The following is a 26,103-nucleotide window of genomic DNA, read 5'->3' as shown; positions in this document are numbered from 1 at the left end:
AATTAAAAAAAACAATATACAAACAAACTTTGGTCCAAAATGCATAGGAAATCTCACTTACCATATTTGTGTTTTCTTGCTATTTTCTTGAAAATGACTGGTGGTGGGTTAATTATTTTTTACATCCTGTTTTGCAATTTTGTTTTCCTGGAGTAGACAGTGCTCATAACATTAAAAAAAAAATAATGATAAATTAGAAAGCGGTCAAACAGTATATATCAAACTGTTGTAGTGGTTGATTTTCTGAGGATAGTCTTCTGTGGTTTAGGAGCAACTGGATGAGGCACAGATCCAGGGTTCACAGGAGGAAAACTATGACTGATACTTATACCTATCCCGCCATTTTCAAAAGGAGGCAGAGGAGGTGGTGGTGGGAGACAGTGATGAGGTGGTTTTAATTTTGTGTGAAGGGGTTCAGTGTGTAAGTGAACATCCCTGTTTTTAATATCGTATCGCACATCACAGTCTGGACAGTAACCATGATACTGCACTTTTTCACTGAATCGGACTCTCTCTCTTGTTGCCTGTGGGCATCTGTCTTTATCAGGCCTTAGCAGAGGTGGTGGTATGGGCACTTTCTCTGGGATGTTTTTGGAAATACAGCATACATCTCCATTCGGCACCTTTTTTTGTATCCCTGGTAATGCTAAGGCTCCATTCCGAAGAAGAGTTCCATTTGTCTTAAGAGGGTTCCCTGAAGGTAGAGTCTTATTCAAATCATCACATCTGACTGGAGTCAAGCGTGGTGGTGGAGGAGGGGGATTTGGTTTCTTTAACACAGTCAGGATAGCTGGTGGGGCTGGTAGAGCCTTGATGATTTGTCCTTCTGAGTGCAGCTTGACCTTTTCAATGCTGGAGGCAGTGGTTGTGGTTGTGCTACTGGAGCTGCTGTTGAGCGTATCTGTTTTAGAACTGTCTGTCATTTCTTCCTCAAGCTGCAGGTCACAGGTAAGTGAGTCTATCTGGTGAACTACCTGCAAAATACAGAGGAAAGTCATCAGTGATCAATCTGGAATGTTAAACTGTGTTTCTGAAAATTAGAGGAAATTATTTATTTTAAATAATGTTCATAAACCTCACTTAAAAAACTACAACAAAAATCCTCTTTCCAATTAATATGGCTAGTTTAATTAAAAAATATAATAACTTTTTGAAATAGAACAAAAAAAGACCAACACATACAAATAAGTGAGCTCACAAGAAAGGGAAAATTCTGAATTTATTTCAGATATGAGAACCATTTCTTAAAATGAATACAACCAATTAGGTATTAAAGTCTTCACCCTATTTTATTAAAAATGTTGTGGTTGCAGGTAGACTCAAAAAAAAATATTAGCAAAAATTTGAGCCATCAAAGGCAATTGTAAATACAAGCTCACTGGTCAACATGGATCAGCTAGTGTGTTAAAATTTTAGAGGAAAAGAAAGAGTTGTTCCTGACATGTTCTGTGTGCCATAAAAAAGTAACTCAGAGGGCACTCCTCTTTGATGATAGTGAATGTCATATGGAGAAGAGATGTAGTGATTTTTGAAATACTTGGATCAGCCAGTAAGTGGGTAAAGCAGTTTCAACAAGCTGAATAAAGTATGAATGGCTGAGCAGAAGCCGAGGTACTTAATAAAGAAAACCCAAGGGAAGAGTTTTTTTCATATACTAAATATATCAAAGATGTCAACAACATTATAGAAATATATAGATTAGAGTGAGTACTTGAAAACCTTACAGGAGGAGGAGCTTATTCCAAATAATCGTGGAAAATGAGAAACTGATGAAAGGCAGTATGTTCATTTTTATAAGGGAGATCCTACCATGTAGTGTGCACTGTGAAAAGATGATCTAGGAAAATATATTTTAAGTTCGTTCAGGGCCTAATGCATATTCTCTTTATGTACTGTATCTTAAGGGGCATATCAATACCTAAATAACTAAAACCTGAGGACTGTGACTGAGTAGGCACATAGGCGGGAAGATAAATTGTCCTAGCAGTGGAAAGAACTATTTTGTCATCAATATTTCTTGTATATTCAGATAAACTAAAGTATTTGAAAGAAAAACAGGGTATCAGTAAAGTACAAAATATGCTGTTTAGACTCCTCCACATCAATGGAAATAATGTTGGTATTTTGTCTAATGGCCTACATTGGTAGTTCAAACAAAAGAACATAATAGTCATAACAGACAGCTGTGTGAGTACCTCTAACCAAAGTGAACTGACAGAATATCAATGATTTGGTCTGAGAATAATCATTGGTTTTATTGTACATGGTACAGATCATATTGATAAATGAAATACAAATATGGGGAGAGGGTAGCATTTGTTTTAATTCTGGTTCCTATAGACTCATTTCAAGAACAAAATGTGTCAATGCTATAGGTGCTCTTCACAAAATACAGATTATTTCTATGATAAAGTGTTAATTTGGTTTGTGCCACAGGTGAATATTAAAGGTCTTATATTAACAATTATTTTAAATAATGTTAGAAACTATTATAGTTTGTTTCCTTCTCCTGAATTTGCTTTGCCGTCAAGAAAACAAATAGATTAGTCTCCTTTTTAGTGTGAGTCTCCTTGTTATTGACATACAAATCTGAGTTGTATTTGTTTATGTTAGTATTTAAACATTTTAAATGGATTGAAGGTTCTTTGTGTTTTCCTCATAAAGTTACTGACATTTGAGGTGGAGCAGTGGCTCTGTGGTTAAGGATCTGAGCCTATAGCTGGAAGGTTACCAGTTCAAATCCCATGGCTGGCAGAGGAATCCTACTCTGTTGGGCCCCTGAGCAAGGCCCTTAACCCCCAACTGTTCTGGGGGCCCTGTATAAATGGCTGACCCTGTGCTCTGACCCCATGTTTTTCTGTGTGTCTCATGGAGAGCAAGCTGGGGTATGCAAAAAGACAAATTCCTAATCCAAGAAATTGTATATGGCTAATAAAGTGATCTTATCTATCTTATTTGAAATACTGAGTATTATAAATAGACACTAATCATAAAGGTTGTGAAAAAAATGACACCCTTAATACAATGCAAGAAGGAGTGTCTTGCACTTGCAATGTTCCTCACAATGGATGTTACTGGGATTAAACACACCAAAAGGATTTTTCACCAGGAGACTGTCCTCTGTGTGGGGTTTCTAAGTTGCGTGTACAGTATAAGTCATGTGTGCTGTGTCACAAATCAGGACATTTTTAAACCCAGTTCAGTCCACGTACAGTAATGCATAGTTCTGTAGATATCTGATTAATTATAATAAAACATCAAATACATAGTATAATAATATAAATGACAACATTAATAGATTAACAATAATACTATTTTGATAAAATATAATAAAATGTTACAGTTTCATAGTTTAATATCTAATACATCCCCATTACAAATGGTGATGCACAAAAGTGTGAAATGCATCCATGATCAGTTGAGGTGCATCTTGTTTGGTTTTTGGTAACAACTAGTGACAAGATAGTGAATTTCAGAAATTATTATGTAGTGTTTCACACAGATATGCTAATCTGCTTTTCAATCATGCTGTCCTGCAGTTCCTCCCTCAGGCTTTATTATACAGTATATTTTGATTACATGCTTCGACATGAAGAAACAAAGATAAAAGACAAATATTTACAATCCAAATATTTTGGGATTTTGTGGGTGGCATTTACATTACTCAAATATATATTTTTTAATTTTAAAAGGTTTATTTAAAATGAAACAGGAAGTGTCTCCTTCACAGCATGTAGGTTTTAACTGCGCATAAGCCGAATAAATGGATGAAAAAACAACATTTCCAATAAGTCACACAAATTAAAGGATTCTGTGAAGTAATATCCAAAGATATTCAAACTGTACATGAAATATAGTATCATCGTCATTTTTGCAAGCTGCCGTAATCTTGATGCCATTACTTAATACCACTGTTTTGCAAGTGATCATTGCAATTATATTAAAAATTCTTAACGGGTCTTCAATGGCAAACTATAATATTAATGATTTAAATATATTGATCTTAATATAGTGCAGACCTACTGTATATCAGCTAGACTGAACCTTACAGTACGTGACAAAGTCATTCAAATCACTACTCAAAATTTTATTTTAATGTGGCCTCTTTTTTTTCCTTCTTTATTTGCTGTTAAATATCATGCTTCTAAAGCCACTATGTACATTTTATAATTCTTATCTAAAATAAAACGATCTGTTTTCTAATTACAATTTATAAAATTACTAATAATTCTGCATACTGTATGCAATGAAGAAAATACAATTCTATTAGTCTTATACAGAATTGTAACATACCTCACTTGGAGAGTTGTGGTACAGTAGCAATAGGATGGTAACAACATCCCGTTTGAACAAAATAAACATTGTATTTAATGACATTTTTGTCCCTACTATGCATACAGTACTGTATGTACAGGAAAAGCACAGGAAAGCACTAGTGGGTTAACTTACAGTATTGTACTGTACTTTTAAGGGTATAATAAATCAATCAAAATGTCAGCAAAAACTAAAGGGAAAAAATGACATTTATTAATTGCATAAGTGTTCAGATCTGTGAACTCAATATTTGGTGAAAGCACCTTTGGCTGCAGTTACAGCTGTAAGTCTGGGTAAATTTCTAACAATTCAGCATACTGAATTGTTGCACACTTTGTCCACTCTTCCTGTCAGAGCTCCTCAAGGTTTCACAAGTTGGTTGGGATTCACTTATGTATAGGTGTTTTGCACAGATTTCAAAAGTCTTTCCACAGAAATTCAATAGAATTCAAGCCAGGACTTTGATGAACCATTCAAGCACATTCACTGCTTTATTCTTAACATTATGCTGCTACGGCAGCGAGTGATAGACGATGTTGGGTTTGCATAAAATGTTATGCTTTGTATTTACAACAATATTTTCCAATTTTGTCTTATCTGAACACCTGGCCTTCAGTTCCACACAAGCCTCCTTTGGGGAGAGATTGGGATTTTATTACCCCATGGACATTTCCTTCTATCTCAGCCACTGAATTCTCTCTTTCAAAGGTGCCATTGCCCTCAAGATGGAATCTTAACCAGCTTCACCCTTGTGTGGCTGCGCAGTTTGGATGATCAGCCTCACAGGACTAGGCTTTGTCTGGGTGCCCTCCACTTCTTAATGATCAACTTCAACATAATCAAAGAGATCTAATCTCTTCTATGAAATATTTTATACCCATCTCCTGATATGTGCCTTTATACAGCTTTGTCCATTTTAAAGATCATTGGTCTTCATGCTTGAATCTTTGCTTGAAATTTACTATTTGACTTAAGGACTGCACAGAGGAAGTTTTTTTTTTTAAATTCTGAAACCATGTGACTATTATTGCACGCAGAGGTCATTAACCTAATAGCGTGACTTTGTAATTTTGTGCACCTACAGTACATTAATTTAGGTTTCTCACAGCAAAGGATTTGAATACTTACAGAATTATGGCTTTTCAATTTTTTTTATTAATTCTTTATTAATCTATTTACTTGTTTATTTTTGTTTTATGCTTTGAATGTGTGCTTTTGAGAACTGTGCAAGGGTCTTTGTACTTTTGCAGGGCAAATCTGTGATAAATTAAGAGCTGTTGCTTAATTATCCCACATAGAAATAATACAGTTTTACAAATGTCAAGCTATGCTTTCATTGTTGTTTGTTTCACTGCTGTTTATTATTCCCCAGTTACTAATTTTAGAAAGTGACTTTTGTTAATGATACATCGGATATTACAACCTTTTTGACAATGGCATAGCCAACGTAATCAGTGATATTGACCAGCTGTTCTCTTGTTCTGATTTTTGTCAGGGATTTAATCTGATAGATAATAGAAACTTAATGCACATGGTCATGAAACATTAGTATAAACCACTGCAAAAGGGTTCTGCTTAATTTATAAGTTAACATCATTCCATTTCAGTGCAAATTTTAAATCCTCTCCTTTCTTAAAGGGTCCCTGCACACAAGGTATCACAATATCACCTCAAGTAAGCAATTGAACTTGCAATGTATCTGCTAAAACTATGTGAAAATATTTTCCCTTTCTTTATCCTTTATAAATATGAATGTTCTGATAAATTAATAAATGTAGAAATGAATAAAATCAAGAATACCTGTGAAAATATTGTGAAGCATTTTACTCCAATGCCTTATTTATGCCAATTAACATGTTAAATCTGAAAACATTAATTTATAATGTATAAAGACTAAGCATCTATAAAAACTCTTAAATATACTGTATATATACTGTATATACACATTTTATATACTCTATATAAAATCAGCTATAGATGATCTGACTAGCAGCCTTAGCCTTATTCTAGAACAACTCATATAATGGATGGATTAATAAGGGTAATGGCATATTTTTTGGAATATGGTGTCAATTCTGGTTAGTGAATGCAATTGCCGTTCAGTTAAAATGAGGAAACAGATTGCTGTTGATGGCTGAAATATAATACCTAAAAGGCTGTGGCTTCGGTCAAAATAATACATTATGTTACAGGAACAACTATTCAACTTTTCTATACCAGTGTGTAATTGGTTATTGTGGTACTGTAGTATATATTGGTAGCTTAGAGTTTCTGACTACTATCCACATATAAAGTGTGACTGCCTGCTTTGGCAATGTGAATGCTACCTATTGGGATCCATAAATGTTTAAATGTTTCTGTGCAGACTAAAGACTAGGAATTCTCATCCCAGGAGGGTGCAATCCCAAATAAAACAGCTGAAATGCTAGAAGTTCAAAACATAACTGTGAGATTGAGAGGTTATTCCTGAAAAAATATATGTGAGGCTGGCTGTGAATCTGAAGGATAAAGCAAAAAGTGCTGTGAAATTGTTCTTTTGAAGAACAGTTAACTTTGGATAACAATGCTCCTAACTCCCTTGACCAATGTCTGATGCAATTCACAGAATCCATCCATCTTAAAACAGCATTAAAATATCTTTTTTTAAATAATTTCTATAACTTCTGTATTGTAGATGTCACTATACATTTAACTATAACTTAATCTCAGTACTATAATATTAATTTTAAATTAACCTGATTTTTGGTAGAAATGTCCCAGTATGTTTGAAAATGCTTGAACTTATAATAGATTAGAATATACAAACCAAGACAAACAAGAGGTCAAATGGCCCATATTTTACCAAAACAAAATGTCAACTGACAACCATCATCAAATTGTAAATGACATGCAAGGCTAATTTTAAAAACATTTTTTTACAGTTTGTATTTCAATGCATTAGCTGTAAAGTAAAAACAGCCAATGGAAGCCTGAAGATGTAAATATCACTATATCCTTTAACCAAAGCCAATTCCCTTAGGTTAAAATAGAACACAGGGAAATATATGAAATTAGACCAACATTAACCTTGTTCAAATAAATCACTTTAAATACAACACTACCCAGACCACAAGAGAAAAATGATCTTTATGTGTCAAAAGAGCTGCATATATGGAACAAACTGGCAAACATCAGAATGTTTTGGAAAGTAATTCACTAAGATTCATATGCAAAATTTACTGAATTGCTTGGATAATAATCTGCCAGAACAAAATTGAAAAAGATAGGCAAGGTTGCCTCATTGCAGCAACTTGTTTTATTAGTTACATAACTTCTCACCATTTTCATGTAAACACATGGTTTGGCACGGTAGCATTGTGTTTGGCATTGCTGCCTTGCAGAGTTTATATATTCTGCCAAGTGTCCACTTTCCCCACACAGTCCAAAGACATACAGTACTGGTAGGTTAATTGGTGTCTGTAAAAACTGGCCCTGATGTGAGTAAGTGCATGTTTGTCTGTCTAAGCCCTGAGATGGAATGGCATCTCATCCAGGGATCCCATCCTGCCTTGCACCTGTTGCTTGTCTGGATAGGCTTTAATTCCCCCACGACCCTGTATTGGATAAAGCAGTTCATAAATACAGGAGATGGATGTAACAATTGGAAACTGGAACATTAAATTGGAAGGCTGATTTGACAACACATGATAGGTTACAAATGAGAAGAGAATACCTGGCCCTTGTAATGCCTTTGGTTAACTGTAGCTAATTGGTCTTACTAACCATTTCCTGAAAAATGTGATGGTATCTGCTTCAACAACATGGCTGCTTCCTCATTTCAGTTTTCTCCTTACCACTTAAGTGACAAGAAGTTTAGAGGATAGATATTGTTGAAGAATTTGAGACCATTTTAAATATTTGCATCAGGCCTCCTTGTAATTTTGTCTGTTTGCATCTTACTTCATTTACAGTACTTCTTTTAGTCTGTCAGAGCAGGACATTCCTTTGACACTGGGAATGTACTGTACTGTATTTAATTATTCCTGTATTAATTTCAGAGCAAAATATTTTTTGCTATGTTGTGACCAGAATTGTACACAATATTCTAAATGAGGTCTTACTAGCACACTGTACAATTTCTATGGAATTTGATTTGAAATATTTTCTTCTAACTATATATCCCAACATTCGGTATGTCTGGTTGTTGTTTCCCCACATTAAATTGAAGTGACAATATAAACACCTACATATTTTTTCAAAACCACTGTATTTCTAGCTCAGTGTTGTGCATCTTATATTTATTTTCTTGTTCCTGCTATCTGCATTGAACACTCTTCATTTGTTTGCATTAAAAATGATCTGTTTGTGTTAACTAATCCTCCTATTATGGCTTCTATGTGAACTTCACTACTTTACTAATTATTCTAAAATCTAGATCACTGATATGAATTAGGAAGATCGGTGGTATCAAAATTCTAAAAAACATTTTAGAAATGGCAAGAAATTGTGCACAAAATGCCTTGTTCTGTTGTTTGTTTGATTTTATTTATGCCAGGTCAATAGATGGTGTATAATATATGACTAGGTCATTATAAGAGAGAATGAAACCTCCCCAAACAAATTATTTGAATTTAGACAGAATTTAAAAAAAAAAGTTTTATTCTTTGTTAAAGCTTGGATAGTGAAAACTACAAAAAAACCAGAACATTAAATTTCAAACCATATTAATAGAAATGTGAATTATCATTTAATAAGAGTGTTTTTGCCTTTGTTAGTAACAAGACATGGAAGACTAAACTCTCAATCCATCTATTCTGGGTAATAGAAAACAAACACTATGGCAAATTAGTTGTACTTTTCCTAATGATACTTAATGTAATTGAATCTACCCTAGAGTAATGCTGGCCACAGCTGTGCTTTCTTACCCATTCAGCTTTTGCAACCTATGGTTTAAGAATAAAAATTCTGTTCAGGTAAGTGTTTATCTCAGAATTCATGGCTGGGAAACCAAGAAGGAGACAAAGAACTAATTGGCATTCTGTTCAGTGGCTTGCTACTCTTAAAATGCCTCTAAAAATGGAACAGTCATGTGCATTACGTGCTCAGTCAAACCATCCAAACACATCCAAGACTCACTTATATTAACATTTTTTCCATCTTGTTTGGAAAAATGTAAAATGCAAAGAAATAAAAAATGAAAAAAAAACAACAACCCATAACTATAAAAACTATTCATTATCAGAAAATCACTTATTGCAGGTAAGGGTTACTGCAACCTGTAGCCTAACCTGGAAGCATAACGGATAAGGCGCAATTACACAAAGGATGAGATGCCAGCTCATCACAGGGCAGAAAAACATACACAAACGCATGGCAACAATTCAGAGAGGCTAATTAAACTAGCCAGCGTGACTTTGAAGGCAGAAGGAAAACCAGAGCACATGAAGAAACTTCATAAAAAAGAATGGGGTGAATATACAAACTTGGGACAAAAAGCATGTACGTTCAGAATCAAACCCAGGACCCAACAGCAGTGAGGCAGCACTACTGCCACAATGACATGCTGCCTGTAGAATATGCCAGATTCTACAGGAAAATTCTACACCTGTACCTCACAACAATCAAATTGTCATCTGTAATAAAGAAAATCACTTCATTATTAGGTGATTTGTACATGGAGGTTGCCCTTGACATACTGTAAACCTAAAATTGTTTAGAAGACATTTTGTTCAGGTAATTTGTGTTATTTGCTGAATATCTACTGGTGTAATTTTCTTCTGCTTTACAAAATATAGAACCCTAACTAGAATTCATGAGATTTTAGAATTAGCCATTGTGAGGCCTCCATTGTCAAATTGTTGCATTTATTCTAAATCGAAAAAAAAATGTTATTCGGAAATGGGAGACACATTTCTTAAATTTAAGGTAATAAGGCGAAGAGGAAGTTTTCAAATCGGTACAAAAATCTCACACTGCCATATCCTGAAGTATTGAGAATTGCAGTGAATAAGTGTGGCTCAGTAGTTTCCTTCAGAAAACCATGACTCTTTTTTTAAGAAGTTATTCTAATCTTCATCCTTATACAGTATGTACTCTACTGTTCTTAATTTCCATTTGTGCTCCAGGCATAACATTTCCAAAATATGTAAGAAAAAAACATCATGTAACAGAATGAATAAACGATTGGATTAAAAAAATATTAATGGTAGAGATGTGAAGTTTTTAATATACTGTAACAATTAGAGGGTGGCATGGTGGCACAGTGGTTAGCTTTGTTGCCTCACAGCACTGGGGCCTTGGGTTTATTGCCAGACCTGGGTCAATTTGTGTAGAATTTATATTTTCTCTCCATGTTCACTTGGGGCGGTGTGGTGGCTCTGTGGCTAAGGATCTGCGCCTGTGGCTAGAAGGTTGCTGTAACGAAAGCGTTCTTTCAGGACCCTATGCAGACAACACAATCCGGGGATGAGTGAGGAAAACACGGGGGGAAAAGCATGCAGGAGTCGGTAATGAAAACAGGGGGAGTGTCCATAGTGCGCAGGTGTTCAGGGGGGTGAGTCCAGGGCAAAAAATCCAAAACAGGGTTCAAAGGGAAATCCAAGACAAGGCAAAAGTCCAAAGGCGCGTGGTCCATCCGAGACGAAGACAAACAGGATTAAAAACTGGAGCGGGATCCGGTGGAGGGTCGGGGAGAACAAGGGGGGAACGGGACCAGGAGCTCAGATCCCGGACTCGCTTGGTACGGGAACAAATGCAGAGCCCGGAACAGAGTGAGCATCTGGCTTTTATAGGGAGGCAGGAACTGGGAGCAGGTGCACAAAATTAACTCAAAAGTGAAAGAGCTGGAGTGCCCTTAAGGGGGAGGGACTACAATCGTGAAAGTTGCTAGTTCATATCCCGCAGCCGGCAGAGGAATACTACTACATTGGGCCCCTGAGCAAGGCCCTTAACCCAAACTGCTATATAAATGGCTGACCCTGCACTCTGAACCTTCTCTCCCTGTCTGTGTGTCTTATGGAGAGCAAGTGGGGGAATGCCAAAAGACAAATTCCTAATACATGAAATTGTATAAGGCCAATAAAGTGATCTTATCTTACATGGGTTTCCTCTGGGTTCTCCAAAAATGTAGATTAATTGGCTTCTGAGAAAACTGGCTCTGGTATGAGTGTGTGCTTGTGTCTGCATCTGTGTGTCTACTCTGCAATGCACTGGTGCGATGGACCCTGCAGGACGTCACCACAGCCAGGCAGCATAGGGACTCATGACATGCTGCTAGGGGTTTTATGGGAATTGGAGTTCTTACGCTTACCCAGCATCTGTGAGTATACTAGGGATTTGTCAGATATTATACCGAAGAACATATTTTTTAATTAAAATTCATCTCTCTAGCTGGCCTAGCAGTCATTTTATTGACAATTAGTTAATTTTATACCTCAAAGTGGCATCATAAGAATATGAAGATGGTTTCAAACTGCTCCAAAGCTGTATAGCTGGCTTTACAACACAAAGAGCTTTTAACTTGTGCTTCTTCATGTATCAAGGACTGTAAAGAGTGCACTCCACCCTCAGTTCCCCCCACATGAGAAAACTATGCAACCTCCAAGGCATTAGACACTCCATCCAGTGTTAAATCAGAAAAGTTAAGGTGAAATTGGTGCCACACGAGAAAACTTTGCTTCAAAACTTTTTGGTGAATCCAAATGATTATATAAACTATAATTTCATCAATTACTAAGTAGACAAAAAGGGCAGCAAAAAATATATACATTTTAGATCATAATTATAAAAATATACACAACAAATGAGTATTTACAAGCAAACATACACATAAAAATCTCAATTGTGATTTCTGTTTAATTCTATCTTTAAATTCCCTAACTCCCACAAAGTATTCCTGGAGTATGTTGATCTGGAAGGTCATTTATTAATATTATTTTAATTTTTAACATTTTGTATTAAAAAAATGTCAATATAGTATACATATAATTTATTCTATTATTAGAAAAAGAGTATCATGCCCAAGGGACAAATTGTTAAAAGTACAGCTTGTATGTTGACTGGGATCAGACCTGGAAATCCTGCATAAAAGGTGAGAATTCTACCACTAAGTCTCCAATATGTCACTCTGATTTGTGTCTCATTTTCCCTTACAACAAATGTAGTTAAAATGAGCACATCAAAACCTATCCAAAATAATCACAGCAGGTGACCGAATTAAAGAACTGCAGAAAATGCTTATGAAAAAGGCGGAATTCTGTTGTGTACCTTATTTTTTATTTATACCTGTGTCTACCAGCTTCTGTATATACAGATGCAGCCATTCAAAATGCGTGGGCAATACCGCATTATTTTCCGGTACGCTGTACGCAGTCTACCGCAAGTTACCGGTAAATACCGCAAGTTACCGGTAAATACCGCTAGCAAAATAATAGTATCCGGAATTTCCACAAGGTGGAGCTAATAAAGCTCAACCTCTCATGTTTGAGCTGTAGCCATCAAAGTCTTTAACGAAGATATTACTAATAGTATTAATAATAAATGACCTTGGACAAGCTGTAAACTCAAAGTATTGCCCTGGTCCACATTCTTTTTTTCATTGACCGTCTTTGTAAAAGTAACACCACAGCATTTCGCAATCACGCATTTTTTTCCAATCATGCAAAGTACAGTAATTTTTGAGAATCGATTCACCATGCCTTACATGTATATGTATATTTAATGTCTTAACTGTGCCCGTTTAAGTATTGAATATTTATATGGAATTTTACCACTGAAGGGAAATCTTAGTAGCTGAGCATAAAAAGAATAGGAGCATACTGTAACGCGTGTGAAGGCCATAAACGATATTAATTTTGGAACATAAACATACAGTACTGTATATGGCTGGTCTTGGTACTTTAAAGAAAAAATACACACCAGTATTCCATTTCTCCCTAAACATTTTAAGCATCGAAGTCTTTAACTAAAGAGATACCGGAGTCAACAAGCATACTTTTAGAATTTGATTAAAAGGGAATATAATATGGAATCGCGTATCTAAAGAATTTAATAACGATATGATTATATTCGTGTACTGCGACAGGGCTGTGTAGGGCTGTTTCGCCTCTCTCTTCATGCGACTTCCCCTGTAGCCTACTGGTCTACGTGCCTGCTTACCAACTCACGGGTTGTGTGTTCAAATCCAGCTGGTGCTGGACTTTTCTTTTCACAAACATTTCTTCGAAAAAATAGAATAGCGATATTATGGACAATCAATTGACTTTTATATTTCAAAATATCACAACATGATCGATTCTAAGTCATTTTTGATAACAATGAATAGTCACCTTCTTCCCTTCTGACAACGGTCCCTGCTTCTGCTTCCTGCTTCTATTGTGTGTGTGTGTGTGTAATAGAGTAAATGTTTATAGAGAAATGGAGGCTGGACAGTATGCGATACAATATAAACATTTATATTGATTTAAATCGTGTTTTGATTTAAATCGCAAACGCGTGTTTAATTATATGTGTTTTTTTAATCATAATCAGGCTAATGCAACATAAATTGATACAGTATCTCTGTCTTATTTTTAGTAAATAAAGTGCATTTTTGCACACTATATGTGCAAACATTTTATGATATGTCGCTGTTGTGAATGTCTGTGGACATGTGCTGGCTGGACAGGAGGCTCCACTGTACACAGAGAGCTTAGAAGACAAAGATATCAATTTATTTTAGTCAAAAATTTATATATCACCTTTAAAAGTGGAATCTCAAAGCAAAGTAAATACCCAACACTGATTGAACCCATCTGCCATGCTAATAAAACACCTTGAATTGAATTGAATTGAATTGAGGGAAAGAGGGGGGGAGGGCGCGCGGCAAATAAGATACACTCCACAGGCATCCACAACAGCAACATATGAAACGTTTGCACATATAGTTAAGTTATTACTTGGTTTTCAAAGTCGGGAGACATTAGAGGCTTGCCACACCCGGACTGTTAAACCAACGCATTAGCACGTCAAAGCCCATTGAGGACCCGGGCGCAATAATTGTTTTGTCCCTTGATTTACTGATCTGCATTAATTATGGAAATCGAGTTCCTGCTCTGTGCAGACGACCTGGTCCCGCTGTCGCCCACAGAACAGAGGCTGCGCCAGAACCTGGCACTGCTGGAGCAGCACTGTCAGACCTGGGCGCTGACAGTCAATCTGGACAAGACCAGTTATGGTTTTCCAGAAAAAAAGCCAGACCTCAGGGAAACAGGTACAAATTCACACTTAACAACACATTAACACCTAACAACGGGAGCAGGGACGAATTAGGCCAGTACCCACTATTGTTAAACATACAGAAAAGGATATTAAAGTATTGAATATTAGTATTGGCTTTAGTATTAGCCATACAGAACATTAAAGTGCCCCTTTTCCATTCAGCGGGTGCCTGAGCCGCTGTGTCCTATCTTCTGACAGTCGCCGTTGTGAACAAACATTTCTTTGAAAAAATGAGACGTTTCCCTTGGTCAGAGATATAAATATATAATATATAAATAAATTAAATTTAACTAACGTGAAATAGCCTGTGAAAAAGTGGTAGTTTAAGCTTTTCTGCTAATATAATATGGAATCGCGTATCTAAAGAATTTAATAACGATATGATTATATTCGTGTACTGCGACAGGGCTGTGTAGGGCTGTTTCGCCTCTCTTTTCATGCGACTGTACCAGGAAGAGGATTTCTTTCTATTCGAAACGTGTATTTTAAAAGTTTAAGAAGTAAAAACCTTACAGCGTACACAGATTTCTAAACTGATCAGGATCGTTATCTTTGTGTGTATTTTTTCTTTAAAGTACCAAGACCAGCCATATACAGTACTGTATGTTTATGTTCCAAAATTAATATCGTTTATGGCCTTCACACGCGTTACAGTATGCTCCTATTCTTTTTATGCTCAGCTACTAAGATTTCCCTTCAGTGGTAAAATTCAATATCTACAACGGGCACAGCAAAGACGTTTACTGTAAGTCTTTCTACGACAGACCAACGGACCACGAGTGCCCCTGTCGGTCAACCAATCACGTACTGCGGTGCCGCGCGTCATCTTGCGTCACAATGCGCGACGGCACCTGCGGTACGTGTCTGTAACGCGCACTTTGAATGGCTGCATCTGTATGTATATTGTATTTATATTCATAAAGTAATATCTTTCAGAGAGGTTATTATTCTTTGGTTATTTTTATTGTCAGCTGCCAAAAATTTCCCTTTCGTTACATGATTCCATATTACTATTCCATGGAATTAAAGAAGTAGTAAAATAGATTAAATGAAGCAATACATTAGTTTCTTTAACATCTAATGCACCACAAGTGGCACCTATTCATTTTCTTTGGCCAGTGAAAAGATAAGTTTGGTACTGTATGCCAAAGAATACTGTGATATGCCGCAGGCAGCTTGCCGCAAATAAGACATTTGTGACGTGTTCTGAGTGTCTCTATCTGTATATCAACTATAATGTGTTGTGTAGAGTTTTCTTCATCATACAGTAGGTTATATCAGATGGATGTTCTTTTCAACACCTTAAAGATTAGTTGCTGCTGTTTTATATAATTGTACATTGGACATAATCACGCACAGCACCCAAAACATGGCTGATGTATACACTTCTTTTACTCATTAATGCATAGTCTAGTTTTACATCAAGGAGGAATTAGTAAGCTTTTCCTATTATTGAAATTATTGCACGTGGCACTTAGCTCTACTATTGTAAATTATTATCTACTATTGTTTTTCATTTTTGGAAGGAGTTATGGACTCATAGATCTTGATTGCCATTTTTTTCACTGCTACAAATAAGTAATGATAAAGGAAAGCAGGCTCAAAGGCATTATTTAAATACTATTCTTCTCAGTCAGTAATGTAATGCATGTACAAATCCTTATCCTTAATTTTATTCCTTTCTTTCAGTAATGATTTAAAAAACGTGCAAAACTAGGTACCTCTATGCTTATATAATTATACCCTTTTCCCACAACACAGGAGTCATTTTTTATTTTAAGCATTATACTGGAAATGGTTCTAGACTGTAAATATTAAAGCTGTCAGACTCATTGAGGATGCAAAAAATGTGTTTTGTCTGGTTAGAAGTGGACTGCAATGCCTCTGATTATTTATATAAATTCTCAATTTACTTAAAGCTAAAAAACGTAGGGTTGAAATGTGACTGCTTATACATTACCAGAAAGCCTACAGTAGATCCTCCTAACTTCCATGTCCATATTTTTGCTTGCATAAGTTTATTATACTAGCATTTGTGATTTTAAAACCTGTCTCATGGCAGCACTATCAAACTAACTCATGGGAATAACAAACAAACTAATGAAATAAACAGTAGAATTCAAGTACTAGCTATAGGACAGGATTGACCTGGCCATTTCTGAAAGTCTTAGTCTTCTAAAGGAATCACGATGATACTGTTCATACAGTACCACAGCCACCAAGTGTTAGCCAGTTTCAAAGTCACTAGGGAGACTAACTTCAAATGTTAGTAACTTTCAAATGTTTTATTCGAATTGTAAATATATGCTCAGTAAACACACATATTATTCTACCAAAAAAATAGAAAATGCCACTTCATTATACTCATAAAGTTGTTTAGTTCACTTTTAGCAGCATTAAAACTATGACATCCTGGTAATGATTTCACCTAATGTTCCAAATTCTTCACAGACATGTCAGTCTCAGTCATAATAAAACTTGGCTAAAGATATATACAATAATTACCAGAAATATTGGGACACTGAAGTCTAAACTGGAATTTTTACTGTGAATCCTAATAATTATTTCTCTTTATAAGAAATAAATCTATCAAAAGTATTTAATCCCCTTGGACATTATCATGTGGTGTTGTAATATAGAATCATAATGTATTTAATTGCAATTTTTGCCATTGATCAACACAAAACACTATATACTGTCCACGTGAGAACACAATACTATACCCCTAAATTAATTAATCCAATTGATAATCTGTGGGAGGAGTTGAAAATTTCTATTCACCAACAGTCCCCATCCAACCTGAGGGAGCTGGAACAATTTTGCAAAGAAGAATGGCCAACAATTTCAGTGTCCAGAAGTGCAAAGCTGGTATAGACTTGCAGTATCTAAGAGGACTCATAGGCATAATTTCTGCCAAAGGTTACTCTACCAAATATTGACTCAAGGTGGGTGAGTATTAATCAATCAATTATTTTCTTTTTATACATATATATTAGTAATTTAGGAGGATCTGTACAGTTTTATTTTAACTTTGAAATACAGAGTGTGTTGTGTTAATCAATGGCAACAAAAAGTCCAATTAAATACATTACAATTACAGTACATATTGTAACAATAAAATATTAAGACATCCAAAGGGAGTGAATACATTTGAAAGCATCCGTAAGTCGTAAGTACAAGTATTTTATTTTAATAATATCGATTCACTTCTATCCTCCAAGGTCAAGTAAGCAGTTTTTATAATATCTTTATTTAAAAGTACCAAGGTTATTGGGACAAATTTCTGACAAGTGTCTATTGTTGCTCAGGTGTTTGCTGTAGGGTAAATAAGCACTCTAAAATAGCTGAGAATATTCTAGCAACTTATTTTGTATTGACTTGCATGATTTTCCAACATATACACTGTATGCAAAAATATATTGATTATATCAATTAGTCATTGTCTGGCCAGCAAATGATATACAGTAGGTAGCTGCATCAGCATGTGTAGGCTGCAAAGGAACAGGTAAAGCTTTATTCCATGCTGAAAAGAGAAGAAAAGTAACACAATTTTATGTCAAGTGAGGCATAGAGGAAAACCTGCAGTAGATAAAGCCTGGGAGAACAAAAGCTGGGAGGGGAGAGCAGGTGGGAGCAGGAGAAAAGCAGTATCGAAATTCAAGTGGTGTTAAGTCTGAGAGAAAGAGGAAGGTGTGATCCCAGTTTCAGGATAACTTTGGTTTCAGATGTTTTTTCTGCAGTAAGAGTTCTGAGTTTTGAGAGAACGCAGACAGAGAGATTAGTACAATCATGTCCGTTAGAGGTGAAAAGAGAAACTATGAACTTGGAGAGATCTTTGATCCTCACTTCCCTGACATGTTCCCTGAAACGGTCTTCTAGTCTCCTTCCTGTCTCACCAATGTAAATAGCTGGGGATGTTCTGCGAGAGATGCAGTAAATAAGGTTGCTGGGAATACAATACTGTATGTGATTTGAGTGATCTGCAATTCTCCAAAGGGGCCTTGAATGTGTGTTGTATTAGATATACAGATGCAGCCATTCAAAGTGCGTGGCACAGACACGTACCGGAGGTAATTGGCTACGGCCTCGCACATCGTGACGCGCGATGACGCAAAATACTGCGATACGTGATTGGTTGACCGACAGAGGCACTCGTGGTGCGTTGGTCGGTCGTAGAAAGATTTAAATGTCTTTACTATGCCCGTTTTAGTATTGAATATTTATATGGAATTTTACCACTGAAGGGAAATCTTAGTAGCTGAGCATAAAAAGAATAGGAGCATACTGTAACGCGTGTGAAGGCCATAAACGATATTAATTTTGGAACATAAACATACAGTATATGGCTGGTCTCGGTACTTTAAAGAAAACATACACACCAGTATTCCATTTCTCCCTAAACATTTTAAGCATCGAAGTCTTTAACTAACGTGATACCGGAGTCAACAAGCATACTTTTAGAATTTGATTAAAAGGGAATATAATATGGAATCGCGTATCTAAAGAAATTAATAACGATATAATTATATTCATGTACCGCAACACAAGAATAGTACACGCTGTACGATGTCTGTTGATAATGTTTGTAGGGCTTTTTCAACACTCCTCATGTGACTTTGCCGGTGGTGCTGTGGGTTAGGTTCCTGACTCCCACATCACACATTGGGTGTTTGAATCCAGCGGGAGCTGTAACTTTTTTTTTAACAAACATTTCTTTGAAAAAATAAAACTGGGTCAGAGATTAAATAAAACTTCACTCGCACCAAACAAATTTATATTTCTAAATATTACAACATGATCGAATTTAAGTCATTTTAATAACAATGAATAGTCACTTATGCGTTACAATATAAACATTTATATTGATTTAAATCGCGTTTAAATCGCCTTTATTGAAAACCCATAAATAAAGCTGATACTGTTTAGACTTTTAATTATTTAAAACTGTATTACAGCAGCACAATGCACAATGCAACGTAAATCGCTTTCTTTGTCTTCTGCGTAATAATGTTCACCTCTCTGTCCAGCAAATTAACAATAGTAATAATAATGAACTTTATTGTATATGGCGCCTTTAAAGGTGGCTCCTCAAAGCGCTTTACAGGATAAAAACAATAACAACAACACTGTTAGGCTGGGCAAACGATTTTTTTTTTTTAAAGAAATACAAAATGAGATATAATGATGTGTTCCGGCTTAGACATTAACAAAGAGCATAACACGGGGGCGGCGTAGCGGTCGGCTCTGGCTTTCCCATCTATACCGATGCACTGCAAGTACAACCCCCCTCTCTGCGGGACTGCTGGCTGTAAATAAAACTTCACTCGCACCAAACAAATTTATATTTCTATATATCACAACATGATCGAATTTAAGTCATTTTAATAACACTGAATAGTCACCTATGCGTTACAATATAAACATTTATATTGATTTAAATCGCGTTTTGATTTAAATCGCAAACGCGTGTTTAAATATATGTGTTTTTTGATTCACAATCAGACAAATGCAACATAAATTGATATCTTTGTCTTCTAAGTATCTTTATAAACTTTCAGCATAGCTTTCTCCCCGTTCAGATTTATGTTTCTTGGGATCAAACGTGGAAAGATTAGATTGTAATCGTTTTTATTTTTTAAATACATTTTAGAAAAGTGTAATCTATACTAAAAAGCTGTACACCACCTGCTATAAAGATACATATTGTAATACTTTCGGGTTCGGATAGGACGGACACAAGAACTCAGACTTGCGGAGTTAAAGCAAGTTAAAGCCTTGATTTTATATATCACCTTTAAAAGTGGCATCTCAAAGCAATACAGTAGATGTAAAAACAGTTAAAAGGACCACAGATTACAAAGTAAATACCCAACACTGATTGTACCTATCTGTCATGCTAATAAAGCACCTTGAATTGAATTGAATTGAGAGAGAGAGGGGGGGGAGGGCGAGCGAGAGAGCACAGCCAGGACAGGCAAATAAGATACACTCCACAGACATTCACAACAGCGACATATCATAAAACTTTTGCACATATTGTTAAATTATTACTTGTTTTTCAGGAAGTTAAAAAAACACTTGAATTACTTATCCAGTCTCTCGAAATAAAATTATTTTTCAAGCAATGCAACTAACGTTGAGCAACGTGTTTTTTTTAATCCAACATTGACAGCCACATCTTAAATCTTGTCAGTCAGCTCTTTTTTTCTCTATTTGAATTGTGGCGATTCAAACAACTTGGGATAACAAGTGGTCTCAAAGTCACCGAGCTCACAGAGCTTCAACAACAGATGACAATTTCCTTAGTCCTTCCTTAGTCTTCCTGAAATTGTCAGATTATGAGTGAATAAAAGCATTTTATTAAAAACACGTTTGCGTTTGTTTGGGAGCTATATTATGTATTTTTCATATGTAAGATATAATGATGAGTTCCTGCTTACACATCGCACGACTTTAAAAGCTAGAAAAACAGGTTTCGATTCACATTATCTGGCGAGCCTTGTTTTGTCAAAGGACAGCACACTCTCTCTCGCTTGCCCTAAACAGACAATACACAGGGGGGATGGCAAGCGAGAGAGAGGGGGGGTGATATGTGAATATGATAATGTGAATTCCATCAAGTCAGGCACCTGTGAATTTGCAGTATTCCCAGAAAGAGCTGCATCCCATCCACTGTTCCTCCAGAAATCTTATGCAGAAGTGAAGGAATTAAATATGGAATTAATATGGAATTTAATATGGAATTAAACCGGTTTCACAGGTATTTTCAAAGTAGAAGGGGGCGAGATTTCCAGCGAAAGACACCTCCCCCCCCCCCCCAAAACCCAGTGAGTACAGTACTTACTAGTTAAGAAAGCTAGGTGTTAGCATAAATTATAAGTAATCAATAATAATAAATTTAGCACTGTAATAAATTGTGCTAATAATAAATTCTATTATACTCTGAGAATGTAGGGGGAGGAAGAATGCCCGTGGTCTTTTCACTTACTGCAATATTATGGACACTCAATTGACTTTTAAAAAAAAACAACTTTTTTTTGACAGCTGGTACAGCACCCCACCGCGCCCACACGCCAGCATTATATTCTCATGTACGGGTAGAATATGTTCATTGTCTTCCAATGAAAGAAGGGTTCCTTTCACCGTAGTCGGGAGACATTAGAAGCTTGCCACGCCCGGACTGTTACACCAATGCATTAGGATGTTAAAGCGATTTCATTGAGGAGCCTAGCTTTCTTAACTAGTAAGTACTGTACTTACTGGGTTTTGGAGGGGGGGAGGTGTCTTTCGCTGGAAATCTCGCCCCCTTCTACTTTGAAAATACCTGTGAAACCAGTTTAATTCGTCACAGCCAGCACTCCCGCAGAGAGGGGGGTTGTACTTGCAGTGCATCGGTATAGATGGGAAAGCCAGAGCCGAACACTACGCCGCCCCCATGTTATGCTCTTCGTTAATGTCTAAGCCGGAACACATCATTATATCTCATTTTGTATTTCTTTAAAAAAAAATCGTTTGCCCAGCCTAACAGTATTGTTGTTATTGTTTTTATCCTGTAAAGCGCTTTGAGGAGCCACCTTTAAAGGCGCCATATACAATAAAGTTCATTATTATTACTATTGTTAATTTGCTGGACAGAGAGGTGAACATTATTACGCAGAAGACAAAGATAGCGATTTACGTTGCATTGTGCACTGTGCTGCTGTAATACAGTTTTAAATAATTAAAAGTCTAAACAGTATCAGCTTTATTTATGGGTTTTAAATAAAGGCGATTTAAACGCGATTTAAATCAATATAAATGTTTATATTGTAACGCATAGGTGACTATTCATTGTAATTAAAATGACTTACATTTGATCATGTTGTGAAATTTAGAAATATAAATTTGTTTGGTGCGAGTGAAGTTTTATTTAATCTCTGACCAACTTTTATTTTTTCAAAGAAATGTTTGTTAAAAAAAAAAGTCATGGCTCCCGCTAGATTCGAACACCCAATGTGTGATGTGGGAGTCAGGAACCTAACCCACAGCACCACCAGCAAGGTCACATGAAGAGTTTTGAAAAAGCCCTACAAACATTATCAACAGACATCGTACAGCGTGTACTATTCTTGTGTTGCGGTACATGAATATAATTATATCGTTATTAATTTCTTTAGATACGCGATTCCATATTATATTCCCTTTTAATCAAATTCTAAAAGTATGCTTGTTGACTCCGGTATCACGTTAGTTAAAGACTTCGATGCTTAAAATGTTTAGGGAGAAATGGAATACTGTTGTGTATGTTTTCTTTAAAGTACCGAGACCAGCCATATACTGTATGTTAATGTTCCAAAATTAATATCGTTTATGGCCTTCACAAGCGTTACAGTATGCTCCTATTCTTTTTATGCTCAGCTACTAAGATTTCCCTTCAGTGGTAAAATTCCATATAAATATTCAATACTTAAACGGGCACAGTAAAGACATTAAATATACATATACATACTGTATACAGTACAGTTTGCATACAGTAATATGTTTATGTTCCTAAATCAATCTCTTTTATGAGCATGTGAAAGGTGGTGAATCGGAGATTCTGAAAAATTACTGTACTTTGCATGATTGGAAACAAATGCGTGATTGCGAAATGCTGTGGTGTTACTTTTACAAAGACGGTCAATGAAATAAAGAATGTGGACCAGGGCAATACTTTGAGTTTACAGCTTGTCCAAGGTCATTCATTATTAATACTATTAGTAATATCTTCGTTAAAGACTTTGATGGCGACAGCTCAAACATGAGAGGTTGAGCTTTATTAGCTCCACCTTGCGGAAATTCCAGATACTATTATTTTACTTGAGGTACTATACGAGAATTTACGGTAACTTGCGGTAGACTGCGTAAAGCGCGCCGCAAAATAATGCGGTATCGCCTGCTCATTTTGAATGGCTGCATCTGTATACAGCATTTGCAAGACCCCTCTGGACAATTCTGGATCACTCACTGCCGAAACATTGTGTTTCGTTTCTTCTATTTTCAGCATGAATGAATCTTTACTTCTTCCAATGATATACAGTAGATGGCTAAGCTATACTGTGAGGTATATTGTTTTGTTTTCATTCCTCACAGCATCTGCTACAAGGTCATTTTCCTTATATCAATGCACATATTTTACATATATACTTCATTGACAACAAACTGAAATGACTAATCTATCAGTCTCACAGACAAGGAATTTAACATTCATTTGGCTTCAGCCTGTGTTTATATCTCAAACCTTATATTAATTTAATATTAATAATATTTAATATTTAATAATATTATAATAATATTTAATTTGTTACACATCTCTCTTTATCATCTAGCCCATCAACTGATTCAAGCTGCAGTTTTTCACGTTTCTCATTTATCGTACACGGGTTCATCCTTTTTATGTTTTCCTGCCTTTGAAATTTACTTTAATTTTCTCCAGAATTACACATCTGAAGTACTTTCTTGTGTAAAATAAAAGTTGCATTAAAGTTTAATTTATTATATGATTTTTCAAAGAAATGTCAGTCTTGATACCAGTACTGAAGCAGGATTATACTGTATACTGTTGCGAGGAGAGCACTATGACAGAGAGGAGGAAGATGGGTGGGAGGGCAAGCTGAACACACAGTTCAGGGGTGAACTGAGCAAGTCATTTATATCAAGAATACAGTGGAAAGAAAGATAGTGAGAGAATGTGGGTGAACAAAAAGTGCACACATATTCCTCACATGAAGCTGTGCAAGGCATGTGAATATAGCAATCGATGTGCGACCAACAAATCTTGCATAATAAGCTTTTTGGAGAGATCAGAGAAAGGGGCGTGCATGAGCTAGAAGTGCACATTTTCCCCATGGAAGTAATTAACGGTCAGACACCAGAGCAACACTCTGCAGCTGCAGCTTTACTAAACAGCCTATTAAAAAGAGATTCAAAAGTACTAAAGGGCAGGAAGAACATCAAACAGCATTGTAGAGAGAAGGCTACTCCCCACAACGACCCAACGACTAGACCAGCAGTCATGGAAGTCTCGTAGCCATCTGGTATGTACATCTCAGGTTGGGAATAGAATAGGCTGACTTAGGAAGTAGCCAGAGAGCTGTTGCCGAGGATCTGTTTTGGCTATAATAAAAAATAGCCCCGGAAGGGCATGAGCTTATGGAGTTGCTCTCCTAAAAAGTGACTCCAAGAACAAAGAAGTCAGATAGAAGAGGAACAAGGGTAAACTCCCTATGGAGCCCTGACAGGTTAGTGGTGACTGTGATCTTGGGTTAAAGTGACTAAGACTCTCTCAGAGAAGACATCGTAGCATGATTGGGTTAGGTGCTAGTTAACTACTGAGACAGTAGTAAACAAAAATAGTAGTAGTCTCATTTGTTGACATTTCAGACCAACAGTAAGCTAAAGATGGTAGTAGAGCATTTCTGATTAAACAGCCACAACCTAAATAAGGGTCTCCACTGTTACCATTTGACAGGACAAGTTTGTCTCCCTACTTCCCTGTGAGGGGTTGGTAATAATAACAATAGGTTGTAAGTCTTGGAGGTAATTTATTTACCACAGAAGGGGATATATAACAAAGGTTGGTTACAAGTTGGAGATCAGCTTGTTATAAATCCCAGAGGGAAATTAAAAGATTCCCAGGATCAGATGTGTTTTCTTGGTTCCAGGCAGGAGCATAAACAATTCAAGGTTCCATGTTCTGAGTAAGAGACAAGGAAAACAGTTCAGGACTCAAACGATAAGCTTACGGTGAGTAAAATGTTCTACGTTATAAAGGTAGACCGATTGGACTAGACGAGACCCAGGACGAAGGACTGAGTAGCTGGGTTGCCCCAGAAAGGTTTGAGCTTAAGGTATCTCGCTCCCACGCTCCTCAAGTGTGGCTTTGAAAAAACCCCAGAGGGGGAAGAGCTTATGTGTTGCTCTCTTCAAGAAAGGCCCTTCTGGAGAAAAGTAAAACCAGAAGGAAATGAGCTTAAGGTTGTTGGAACCCCAGTCTAGCCAAAGGGTGAAAGTGCAGAAGCTCTCATACAGTATCATCCTAGCTCCATGGGTTTGGTGTGAGGGTCTCCTTCATAACAACTCAGGTATGTATAGGTAAAACAAAATACACTCCTACAATGAAGAAGCTGAGACAAGCACTTCTCTCAATATCAGGGTTACAGACTCCAGGAGACTGTATGAGATTTAGTTTGATCTTAATAGACTGAGGAAGGGAAAAGGTTCACCTCAGTCTCACTGTAAGCCGTGAAGCAGTTGTCAGCATTCAGATACCCTGGGTCTGTAAACAAAGGGCTAGGAATCCTGCAATGTGTACGTCCTTCATTCTTAGCAAGAGACAATTTCAAGGAAACCAGTTTCCAATTGGTTAACAAAGAAACATAATCTGGTTTCTCAGCAGATAGCTGGGAGATATAGCCCTGGTTAAGGGATTCCGGCTGTTCATTCTTAAAGGGTGCGGTCTCTTTAGTATAGTCTCCCCAAAGCTGCATAGCAGCAGGATTGTTGGTGAAACAAATTCGGTCACAGTACACAAAC

At 36.4% G+C, this 26,103-nt stretch overlaps 1 protein-coding gene across 1 annotated transcript in view; it reads right to left on the bottom strand.

The window, feature by feature from the left end:
* Positions 1-218: 218 nt before the first annotated feature.
* prr16 (proline rich 16) overlaps positions 219-26,103 on the bottom strand; it is a 102,482-nt gene continuing 76,597 nt past the window's right edge. Inside the window, exon 2 of the mRNA XM_088910918.1 lies at positions 219-974. Within this exon, the coding sequence (XP_088767044.1) occupies positions 219-974 (756 nt within the window). The remainder of the gene's footprint in view (positions 975-26,103) is intronic.

Source organism: Atractosteus spatula, chromosome 3 (genome assembly GCF_055471065.1).
Source record: "Atractosteus spatula isolate fAtrSpa1 chromosome 3, fAtrSpa1.hap1, whole genome shotgun sequence".
NCBI lineage: Eukaryota > Metazoa > Chordata > Actinopteri > Semionotiformes > Lepisosteidae > Atractosteus > Atractosteus spatula.
Note: the sequence above shows the minus strand (reverse complement) of the source record. Positions and strands in the feature narration are given on the sequence as shown.